At 44.4% G+C, this 13018-nt stretch overlaps 1 protein-coding gene across 1 annotated transcript in view; it reads right to left on the bottom strand.

Annotated features, from left to right (window-relative positions):
- Positions 1–13018, bottom strand: part of LOC139409574 (kinesin family member 1Aa) — a 193283-nt gene that overhangs the window by 79647 nt on the left and 100618 nt on the right. Inside the window, 4 exon segments of the mRNA XM_071154935.1 lie at positions 5278–5357; positions 12128–12203; positions 12558–12637; positions 12810–12943. Coding sequence (XP_071011036.1) covers positions 5278–5357; positions 12128–12203; positions 12558–12637; positions 12810–12943 — 370 coding nt within the window.

The raw sequence follows: 13018 nt of genomic DNA, 5'->3' as shown, positions 1-13018 counted from the left end.
TACTACTATGGGTGATCCTGTAAAACAACGCATTCCACAGGAACTTAACCTTGATGGATCCAGGAGTGCAGTACTACTATGGGTGATCCTGTAAAACAACGCATTCCACAGGAACTTAACCTTGATGGATCCAGGAGTGCAGTACTACTATGGGTGATCCTGTAAAACAACGCATTCCACAGGAACTTAACCTTGATGGATCCAGGAGTGCAGTACTACTATGGGTGATCCTGTAAAACAACGCATTCCACAGGAACTTAACCTTGATGGATCCAGGAGTGCAGTACTACTATGGGTGATCCTGTAAAACAACGCATTCCACAGGAACTTAACCTTGATGGATCCAGGAGTGCAGTACTACTATGGGTGATCCTGTAAAACAACGCATTCCACAGGAACTTAACCTTGATGGATCCAGGAGTGCAGTACTACTATGGGTGATCCTGTAAAACAACGCATTCCACAGGAACTTAACCTTGATGGATCCAGGAGTGCAGTACTACTATGGGTGATCCTGTAAAACAACGCATTCCACAGGAACTTAACCTTGATGGATCCAGGAGTGCAGTACTACTATGGGTGATCCTGTAAAACAACGCATTCCACAGGAACTTAACCTTGATGGATCCAGGAGTGCAGTACTACTATGGGTGATCCTGTAAAACAACGCATTCCACAGGAACTTAACCTTGATGGATCCAGGAGTGCAGTACTACTATGGGTGATCCTGTAAAACAACGCATTCCACAGGAACTTAACCTTGATGGATCCAGGAGTGCAGTACTACTATGGGTGATCCTGTAAAACAACGCATTCCACAGGAACTTAACCTTGATGGATCCAGGAGTGCAGTACTACTATGGGTGATCCTGTAAAACAACGCATTCCACAGGAACTTAACCTTGATGGATCCAGGAGTGCAGTACTACTATGGGTGATCCTGTAAAACAACGCATTCCACAGGAACTTAACCTTGATGGATCCAGGAGTGCAGTACTACTATGGGTGATCCTGTAAAACAACGCATTCCACAGGAACTTAACCTTGATGGATCCAGGAGTGCAGTACTACTATGGGTGATCCTGTAAAACAACGCATTCCACAGGAACTTAACCTTGATGGATCCAGGAGTGCAGTACTACTATGGGTGATCCTGTAAAACAACGCATTCCACAGGAACTTAACCTTGATGGATCCAGGAGTGCAGTACTACTATGGGTGATCCTGTAAAACAACGCATTCCACAGGAACTTAACCTTGATGGATCCAGGAGTGCAGTACTACTATGGGTGATCCTGTAAAACAACGCATTCCACAGGAACTTAACCTTGATGGATCCAGGAGTGCAGTACTACTATGGGTGATCCTGTAAAACAACGCATTCCACAGGAACTTAACCTTGATGGATCCAGGAGTGCAGTACTACTATGGGTGATCCTGTAAAACAACGCATTCCACAGGAACTTAACCTTGATGGATCCAGGAGTGCAGTACTACTATGGGTGATCCTGTAAAACAACGCATTCCACAGGAACTTAACCTTGATGGATCCAGGAGTGCAGTACTACTATGGGTGATCCTGTAAAACAACGCATTCCACAGGAACTTAACCTTGATGGATCCAGGAGTGCAGTACTACTATGGGTGATCCTGTAAAACAACGCATTCCACAGGAACTTAACCTTGATGGATCCAGGAGTGCAGTACTACTATGGGTGATCCTGTAAAACAACGCATTCCACAGGAACTTAACCTTGATGGATCCAGGAGTGCAGTACTACTATGGGTGATCCTGTAAAACAACGCATTCCACAGGAACTTAACCTTGATGGATCCAGGAGTGCAGTACTACTATGGGTGATCCTGTAAAACAACGCATTCCACAGGAACTTAACCTTGATGGATCCAGGAGTGCAGTACTACTATGGGTGATCCTGTAAAACAACGCATTCCACAGGAACTTAACCTTGATGGATCCAGGAGTGCAGTACTACTATGGGTGATCCTGTAAAACAACGCATTCCACAGGAACTTAACCTTGATGGATCCAGGAGTGCAGTACTACTATGGGTGATCCTGTAAAACAACGCATTCCACAGGAACTTAACCTTGATGGATCCAGGAGTGCAGTACTACTATGGGTGATCCTGTAAAACAACGCATTCCACAGGAACTTAACCTTGATGGATCCAGGAGTGCAGTACTACTATGGGTGATCCTGTAAAACAACGCATTCCACAGGAACTTAACCTTGATGGATCCAGGAGTGCAGTACTACTATGGGTGATCCTGTAAAACAACGCATTCCACAGGAACTTAACCTTGATGGATCCAGGAGTGCAGTACTACTATGGGTGATCCTGTAAAACAACGCATTCCACAGGAACTTAACCTTGATGGATCCAGGAGTGCAGTACTACTATGGGTGATCCTGTAAAACAACGCATTCCACAGGAACTTAACCTTGATGGATCCAGGAGTGCAGTACTACTATGGGTGATCCTGTAAAACAACGCATTCCACAGGGAACAGGAGTTAACCTTGATGGATCCAGGAGTGCAGTACTACTATGGGTGATCCTGTAAAACAACGCATTCCACAGGAACTTAACCTTGATGGATCCAGGAGTGCAGTACTACTATGGGTGATCCTGTAAAACAACGCATTCCACAGGAACTTAACCTTGATGGATCCAGGAGTGCAGTACTACTATGGGTGATCCTGTAAAACAACGCATTCCACAGGAACTTAACCTTGATGGATCCAGGAGTGCAGTACTACTATGGGTGATCCTGTAAAACAACGCATTCCACAGGAACTTAACCTTGATGGATCCAGGAGTGCAGTACTACTATGGGTGATCCTGTAAAACAACGCATTCCACAGGAACTTAACCTTGATGGATCCAGGAGTGCAGTACTACTATGGGTGATCCTGTAAAACAACGCATTCCACAGGAACTTAACCTTGATGGATCCAGGAGTGCAGTACTACTATGGGTGATCCTGTAAAACAACGCATTCCACAGGAACTTAACCTTGATGGATCCAGGAGTGCAGTACTACTATGGGTGATCCTGTAAAACAACGCATTCCACAGGAACTTAACCTTGATGGATCCAGGAGTGCAGTACTACTATGGGTGATCCTGTAAAACAACGCATTCCACAGGAACTTAACCTTGATGGATCCAGGAGTGCAGTACTACTATGGGTGATCCTGTAAAACAACGCATTCCACAGGAACTTAACCTTGATGGATCCAGGAGTGCAGTACTACTATGGGTGATCCTGTAAAACAACGCATTCCACAGGAACTTAACCTTGATGGATCCAGGAGTGCAGTACTACTATGGGTGATCCTGTAAAACAACGCATTCCACAGGAACTTAACCTTGATGGATCCAGGAGTGCAGTACTACTATGGGTGATCCTGTAAAACAACGCATTCCACAGGAACTTAACCTTGATGGATCCAGGAGTGCAGTACTACTATGGGTGATCCTGTAAAACAACGCATTCCACAGGAACTTAACCTTGATGGATCCAGGAGTGCAGTACTACTATGGGTGATCCTGTAAAACAACGCATTCCACAGGAACTTAACCTTGATGGATCCAGGAGTGCAGTACTACTATGGGTGATCCTGTAAAACAACGCATTCCACAGGAACTTAACCTTGATGGATCCAGGAGTGCAGTACTACTATGGGTGATCCTGTAAAACAACGCATTCCACAGGAACTTAACCTTGATGGATCCAGGAGTGCAGTACTACTATGGGTGATCCTGTAAAACAACGCATTCCACAGGAACTTAACCTTGATGGATCCAGGAGTGCAGTACTACTATGGGTGATCCTGTAAAACAACGCATTCCACAGGAACTTAACCTTGATGGATCCAGGAGTGCAGTACTACTATGGGTGATCCTGTAAAACAACGCATTCCACAGGAACTTAACCTTGATGGATCCAGGAGTGCAGTACTACTATGGGTGATCCTGTAAAACAACGCATTCCACAGGAACTTAACCTTGATGGATCCAGGAGTGCAGTACTACTATGGGTGATCCTGTAAAACAACGCATTCCACAGGAACTTAACCTTGATGGATCCAGGAGTGCAGTACTACTATGGGTGATCCTGTAAAACAACGCATTCCACAGGAACTTAACCTTGATGGATCCAGGAGTGCAGTACTACTATGGGTGATCCTGTAAAACAACGCATTCCACAGGAACTTAACCTTGATGGATCCAGGAGTGCAGTACTACTATGGGTGATCCTGTAAAACAACGCATTCCACAGGAACTTAACCTTGATGGATCCAGGAGTGCAGTACTACTATGGGTGATCCTGTAAAACAACGCATTCCACAGGAACTTAACCTTGATGGATCCAGGAGTGCAGTACTACTATGGGTGATCCTGTAAAACAACGCATTCCACTGCACCGATCCAGTATATGTGACAATAGATATATATAGATATAGATATATAGATGTTTTTTTATGAACACTTCGTTCTTGATAAGGTATACGTTTCTCTGCTGGATGAATGTTCTCTTACCTGGTCAATATCTCTATGTTCTCTCTATGTTCTATCTATGTTCTCTCTGTGTTCTCTCTATGTTCTCTCTTACCTGGTCATTATAGTCACCCCCAAAACCAATTCTTTCTTTGGCCGCCTCTCTTTCCAGTTCTCTGCTGCCAATGACTGGAACGAACTACAAAAATCTCTGAAACTGGAAACACTTATCTCCCTCACTAGCTTTAAGCACCAACTGTCAGAGCAGCTCACAGATTACTGCACCTGTACATAGCCCACCTATAATTTAGCCCAAACAACTACCTCTTTCCCAACTGTATTTAATTTATTTATTTATTTTGCTCCTTTGCACCCCATTATTTTTATTTCTACTTTGCACATTCTTCCATTGCAAAACTACCATTCCAGTGTTTTACTTGCTATATTGTATTTACCTTGCCACCATGGCCTTTTTTGCCTTTACCTCCCTTCTCACCTCATTTGCTCACATTGTATATAGATGTTTCTACTGTATTATTGACTGTATGTTTGTTTTACTCCATGTGTAACTCTGTGTCGTTATATGTGTCGAACTGCTTTGCTTTATCTTGGCCAGGTCGCAATTGTAAATGAGAACTTGTTCTCAACCTGCCTACCTGGTTAAATAAAGGTAAATAAAAAATTATCTCTATGTTCTCTCTATGTTCTCTCTTACCTGGTCATTATCTCTATGTTCTATCTATGTTCTCTTACCTGGTGATGCCATCTTTGATGTAGTACAGCAGACACTCTGACATCAGGGGGTCCTCGTTAAGGTTCACCAGGTGAGGAGTCTACAGCAGGGAGGGTTCATATGAGTTCATATAGGTTCATATGGGTTCATATGAGTTCATATAGATTCATATAGGTTCATATGGGTTCATATAGATTCATATAGGTTCATATGGGTTCATATAGATTCATATGGGTTCATAGTTTCATAAGGGTTCATATAGATTCACATAGATTTGTATAGGTTCATATGGGTTCACATAGATTCATATAGGTTCACATTGGTTCATATAGGTTCATATGGGTTCATATGAGTTCATATAGATTCATATAATCTGTTCAACCTCATTTCAGATCAATATATTCAGTTACTTATTCCAACATCACATTTTAATTGAATAAAAATATACTCATGCATAGATCTGCTACAGGTAGATAAACACAGAGCATAGATCTGCTGCAGGTAGATAAACACAGAGCATAGATCTGCTACAGGTAGATAAACACAGAGCATAGATCTGTTGCAGGTAGATAAACACAGAGCATAGATCTGTTGCAGGTAGATAAACACAGAGCATAGATCTGCTACAGGTAGATAAACACAGAGCATAGATCTGCTGCAGGTAGATAAACACAGAGCATAGATCTGTTGCAGGTAGATAAACACAGAGCGTAGATCTGTTGCAGGTAGATAAACACAGAGACGGCGTCCTAAACAGAACTCTATTCCCTATATAGTACACTATTTTTGCCCAAGGCCCAAAGGGGCACTATGAAGAGACTACGGTGGCATTTTGGACACAACTAGACATTCACTATAGTAGATGATGCAGAGTTTTAAGACATGCAGACAGTCTCTAGGAGATCCACAGCATTACTAATACCCATCAAACACAGATGGCTCTTCTAGCAAACAGAAGTGCTATAAATATGACTAAATATAGCAAACGCATACATAATGTGTTTGCTTTTCTGAGCTCGCATCTCTCTGCTGTTTGATAGCACAGTAAGTAGGGCTTTGTTTACTATGAATAATGTAGTAGATTAAAAAGGGGAAGACTAAATTAATCAAAGTCCTATTTTACATAAGGAGACCAAATTAAAAAGGAAACAGTTGGTTGATCTCCTCCGCCACTGTAAATCTGTACATAGCAGGCAGGTTCAAAATAGGGCTACAGAGACTAATGTATCACTGAACTCAACATGCAACCATTTCAAAGATTTGACTGAGTTGCAGTTCATATGAGGAAATCAGTCAATTTAAATAAATTCATGAGGCCCTAATCTATGGGTTTTACGTGACTGGGAATACAGATATTCATCTGTTTGTCACAAAAACCTTAAGTGTGGATCAGAAAACCAGTCAGTATCTGGTGTGAACAGCATTTGTCTCACGTAGCGCAAATACATCTCCTTCACATAGAGTTGATAAGGCGGTTTATTGTGGCCTGATTCAATGGCTGCGCAAAGTTGCTGGACATTGGCAGGAACTGGAACCTGCTGTTAGGTGACATGTCTGGGGAGTATGCTGACCATGGAAGAACAGGGACATTTTTTAGCTCCGGGTTTTTCCAGGAATTTCATCGGCAGGGACTGGGAGACTAGTCTGGATCGAGGGAAAGATGAACGGAGCAAAGTACTCAGAGATCCTCGGTGAAAACCTGCTCCAGAGCACTCAGGACCTCAGACTAGGGTGAAAGTTCACCTTCCAACAAACAACGACCCTAAGCACACAGACAAGACAATGCAGGAGTGGCTTTGAGACAAGTCTCTGAGTGTCCTTGAGCCAGAGCCCAGACTTGAACCCGATCAAACATCTCTGGAGAGACCTGAAAATAGCCGTGCAGTGTCGCTCCCCATCCAACCTGACAGATATTGAGAGGATCTGCAGAGAAAATTGGGAGAAACTCCCCAAATACAGGTGTGCCAATCTTGTAGCGTCACGTCCAAGAAGACTCAAGGCGGTAATCGGTGCTTCAACTGTCACGCCCTGATCTGTTTCACCTGTCTTTGTGATTGTCTCCACCCATCTCCAGGTGTCACCTGTTTTCCCCAGTATCCCCTGGATACCTGTTCCTGTGATCCCTGTCAGGTGTCACCTGTTTTCCCCATTATCCCCTGGGTACCTATTCCTGTGATCCCTGTCAGGTGTCACCTGTTTTCCCCATTATCCCCATGGTACCTATTCCTGTGATCCCTGTCAGGTGTCACCTGTTTTCCCCATTATCCCCTGGGTACATATTCCTGTGATCTCTGTTTGTCTGTTGCTAGTTCGTCTTGTTTTGTCAAGTCAACCAGCATGTTTTCCTGATTTTTCCTTTTCTCTGTTTTGCTAGTCCTCACGTTTTTGACCCTTGCCTGCCCTGACTCTGAACCCGCCTGCCTTACCATACTGCCTGCCCTGACCTCGAGTCTGCCTGCCACTCTGTACCTCCTGGACTCTGACCTAGTTTATGATATTTTGCCTGTCCACAACTATTCTTTGGATTATAATAAATATCAGAGACTCAAACCATCTGCCGCCCGTGTCTGCATCTGGGTCTCGACCTGAATAAAGGGTCTGAATCCTTATGTAATTGTGATAAAAAACATTTATGAGCAAACATTTTTTTTAAAGTGTTTTTGCTTTGTCATTATGTGGTTTTGTGTATAAATCCATTTTTTTTTATTTTTTTTTAACTAGGAAAGTCAGTTAAGAACAAATTCTTATTTACAATGTGGGCCTACAGTTATTAATTACATTCTGGATGGTGTATCAATACACCCAGTCACTACAAAGATACAGGCGACCTTCCTAACTCGGTTGCCAGAGAGGAAGGAAACCACTCAGGGATTTCACCATGAGGCCAATGTTGACTTCAAAAAAGTTAAAAGTTTAATAATGGCTGTGAAAACCTGAGAAAACTGAGAATGGATCAACAACCTTGTAGTTACTTCACAATCCTAAATGACTGAGTAACAATAAAGAAGCCTGTACAGAGTTGTTGTTTTTTTCAAAACATGCATCCTGTTTGCAACAAGGCACTGAAGTAAAACTGCAAAAACAATTGGCGAAGAAATGAACTTCATGTTCTGAATACAAAGTGTTATGTTTGGGGCAAATCCAACACAACACTTCTCCGAGTAGCACTCTTTATATTTTCAAGCATGGTGGTGGCTGCATCATGTTATGGGTATGCTTGTCATTGGCAAGGACAACAGAGTTTCTCTGTATAAAAAAAAAGAGATGGAAAAGAGCTAAGCACACGCAAAATCCTAGAGGAAAACCTAGTTCAGTCTGCTTTCCACCAGACACTGGGAGACAAATTCACCTTTCAGCTGGACAATAACCTAAAACACAAGGCCAAATATAAGGAGTTGCTTTGAATGGTGAATGTTCCTGAGTGGCCTAGTTACAGTTTTGACTTAAATCGGCCACCCTCCCCCTTTGTTTTTACACTGCTGCTACACGCTGTTTATTATCTATGCATAGTCACTTAACAAATTACCCGTCGCGATCATCATACGAATGAGACCAAGGCGCAGCGTGGTATGAGACCAAGGCGCAGCGTGGTATGAGACCAAGGCGCAGCGTGGTATGAGACCAAGGCGCAGCGTGGTATGAGACCAAGGCGCAGCGTGGTATGAGACCAAGGCGCAGCGTGGTAGGAGACCAAGGCGCAGCGTGGTATGAGACCAAGGCGCAGCGTGGTATGAGACCAAGGCGCAGCGTGGTATGAGACCAAGGCGCAGCGTGGTATGAGACCAAGGCGCAGCGTGGTGTGAGACCAAGGCGCAGCGTGGAATGAGACCAAGGCGCAGCGTGGTATGAGACCAAGGCGCAGCGTGGTGTGAGACCAAGGCGCAGCGTGGAATGAGACCAAGGCGCAGCGTGGTATGAGACCAAGGCGCAGCGTGGTATGAGACCAAGGCGCAGCGTGGTATGAGACCAAGGCGCAGCGTGGTAGGAGACCAAGGCGCAGCGTGGTATGAGACCAAGGCGCAGCGTGGTATGAGACCAAGGCGCAGCGTGGTATGAGACCAAGGCGCAGCGTGGTATGAGACCAAGGCGCAGCGTGGTGTGAGACCAAGGCGCAGCGTGGAATGAGACCAAGGCGCAGCGTGGTATGAGACCAAGGCGCAGCGTGGTATGCGTACATTCTCATTTATTTAAAGAATGAAACACCAAACAAAAACGAACCGTTGCCGCTATACAAACGAGTGCTGACAGGCAACTACACATAGACAACAACCCACGAACACAAAAGGGAAAATGGCTACCTAAATATGATCCCCAATCAGAGACAACGATAAACAGTTGCCTCTGATTGGGAACCATATCAGGCCACCATAGACATACATACAACCTAGACTTACAAAACCCCTAGATATAAAAAAAAAAACCTAGACAATAAAAAAACTAGCATACCCACCCTACTTACACCCTGACCTAACCAAAATAATAAAGAAAACGAAGGTAACTAAGGGCGTGACATTACCTCGACTAACCTGTACCCCTGCAGATTGACTCGGTACCGGGTACCCCTTGTATACGTTATTGTTATTTTATTGCGTTACTGTTGATTAAATATTTTACTTCAGTTTATTTTCTTAGCTCTATTTCTTGAACTGTATTGTTGGCTTGTAAGTAAGCATTTCACGGTAAGGTCTACACCTGTTTATTTGGCGCATGTGACAAATACGATTTGATTTGATTGTACAATCCAGGTGTGCAATGCTCTTAAAGACCCAGAACGACTCAAAGCTGTAATCATTAACATGTATTGACTTAGGGATGTGAATTCTTATGTAAATTAGATATTTATGATTTTAATTTTCAATAAGTTAGCAAACATTTCTTAAAACACGAATTCACTTTTTTTTCATTATGGGGTATTGAGAGAAAAACATATATTTAAACCATTTTGAATTCAGGCTTTTAAACACTGTAAAGTTTGGTGTTAGTCAAGTTTGAATACTTTCTCACGGCACATACATTATGCACATTTTCAAAATGTTAATATGGGCTGACAAATGCTCTGTGTTGATAGATGCTCTCTTTGAGAAATAGGAGAGCTGAAGCAGAATAATCTGTAAAGGTTACAGTCTACTGAGGCACTCAGAGACAGAGAGTGTGTAGGAGACACCAGAGAGGAGAGGAGTATCTAGGAGACTCCAGAGGAGTGTGTAGGAGACACCAGAGAGGAGAGGAGTATCTAGGAGACTCCAGAGGAGTGTGTGTAGGAGACTCCAGAGAGGAGTGTGTAGGAGACTCCAGAGAGGAGAGGAGAATCTAGGAGATTCCAGAGAGGTGTGTGTAGGAGACTCCAGAGAGGGGAGGAGTGTGTAGGAGACTCCAGAGAGGAGAGGAGTGTGTAGGAGACAGAGGAGTGTGTAGGAGACACCAGAGAGGAGAGGAGTATCTAGGAGACTCCAGAGGAGTGTGTGTAGGAGACTCCAGAGGGGAGACGAGTGTGTAGGAGACTCCAGAGAGGAGAGGAGTGTGTAGGAGACTCCAGAGAGAAGAGGAGTGTGTAGGAGACTTCAGAGAGGAGAGGAGTGTGTAGGAGACTCCAGAGGGGAGAGGAGTGTGTAGGAGACTCCAGAGAGGAGAGGAGTATCTAGGAAATGCCAGAGGAGTGTGTAGGAGACTCCAGAGAGAAGAGGAGTGTGTAGGAGACTCCAGAGGGGAGAGGAGTGTGTAGGAGACTCCAGAGGGGGGAGGTGTGTGTAGGAGACTTCAGAGAGGGGAGGTGTGTGTAGGAGACTCCAGAGAGAAGAGGAGTGTGTAGGAGACTTCAGAGAGGAGAGGAGTATCTAGGAGACTCCAGAGAGGGGAGGCGTGTGTAGGAGACTCCAGAGGAGTGTGTGTAGGAGACTCCAGAGGGGAGAGGAGTGTGTAGGAGACTCCAGAGAGCAGAGGAGTGTGTAGGAGACTCCAGAGAGGAGAGGAGTGTGTAGGAGACTCCAGAGAGGATGTGTGTAGGAGACTCCAGAGAGGAGAGGAGTGTGTAGGAGACTCCAGAGAGGAGAGGAGTGTGTAGGAGACACTGCAGAGGGACCAACCTCATTGGGTGAAAACAGCCCTACTGTGTCTATGAACACAGCCTCAGGCTTTCTGCTCTGCTGTGATGTCGAGGGCTTGGAAGTAAATCAACATGAATGTGTCACACCCTGATCTGTTTCACCTGTCTTTGTGATTGTCTCCACCCCCCTCCAGGTGTCGCCCATCTTCCCCATTATCCCCTGTGTATTTATACCTGTGTTCTCTGTTTGTCTGTTGCCAGTTCATCTTGTTTGTCAAGTCAACCAGCGTTTTTTGTGTCAGCTCCAGTTTTTCCCCCAGTCTCTCTTTTCTCAAGCTCATGGTTTTTGACACTTGATTGTCCTAACCCTGTACCCGCCCACCTGACCACTCTGCCTGCCGTCCTGTACCTTTGCCCCATGTTGCTGTAATAAACATTGTTACTTCGACATGGTCTGCTTCTGGGTCTAACCCTTGATACCTGATAGAAAGCATCAAATAAAACATTGCTTGTTCTCCTGCTCACCCTCATCCATGGTACATTTGTTGATTACACTATTCGAGTTCATACTATTAATGTTGAAGACATGTGACACGGGGCGGCAGGGTAGCCTAGTGGTTAGAGCGCTGGACTAGCAAGTTTAAATCCCCGAGCTGACAAGGTACAAATCTGTCGTTCTGCCCCTGAACAAGGCAGTTAACCCACTGTTCCTAGGCCGTCATTGTAAATAAGAATTTGTTCTTAACTGACTTGCCTAGTTAAATAAAGGTAAAAAATATATATATTTTTAAAAAAAACATGTATTCTGTGATGTGTAGCTGTCTTACCTTCTTGGGGGAGAAAACTCCCACAGTTCCTCCATCTTCCCTCATGGCCACACCCATCTCAGCCAGCAGGGCCTCTCTGTGGAAGAGAACAGAGAGTTGTGATGTCATCCAATGTATAGCTTCTGACTCTGGACCACATGCCCACTGACTCGGGGGGGGGGGGGGGGGGGGGGGTTCTGTCTATGACCCCTGCTCTGTCTATGACTCTGCTATCTGACCCCCCCCTTTCTCTACATTTCTCACTGTACTGTCAAAAAATGTTTAATTCCAAAATGCTTCTTTGCCAGATTCATAAAATAAAGAAAAAAAAGTGAATGGACAGTTTTACAACTTCATGGTCCTTGGAGCCGGATACTGGAGGTGTCTTTCTTTTACTATCTGCAGGCATGTCTATACTGTAAGCAGAGATGTAGAAGCTGAAAGAACTCACCTTTCCATTCTGATGGCTTCTGTTCTGCGAAGTTTCTCCTCCCAGGTCTCATTGAGCTCTGCGATGATTTTCTCTGTTTCCTGATGAAATCACAAAATCATTCATATCTGAGGGTGTGTCAACCCCCCCACCCCCCCAGAGTCTATGTTCAATATGTGGGGGGCGAGGGGTATTATGTCTGACTGTAATCAATGAATCAATCGATCAGTCAATGAATCAATCAATTAATCAACCAATCAGTGTTCAGTTCACCTTGAGTCTCTCGATGGCCTGCTCGCTGCCAGGGCTGATCATGATGCGGTCGTGGAGGCTGGCGATAGATCCGGCTCGACTGGACAGGGCGGACAAAGAGGGGGAGGGGCTCATCCCCGTCATGGCATTGGTCACTGTGGAGAGATCATAATTTTGATTGAAAGATTAGCGATTATTGTTATTATTCTTAAAATTGGATAGGTCTGTCA

This window comes from Oncorhynchus clarkii, chromosome 5, assembly GCF_045791955.1.
Source record: "Oncorhynchus clarkii lewisi isolate Uvic-CL-2024 chromosome 5, UVic_Ocla_1.0, whole genome shotgun sequence".
Lineage (NCBI taxonomy): Eukaryota > Metazoa > Chordata > Actinopteri > Salmoniformes > Salmonidae > Oncorhynchus > Oncorhynchus clarkii.
Note: the sequence above shows the minus strand (reverse complement) of the source record. Positions and strands in the feature narration are given on the sequence as shown.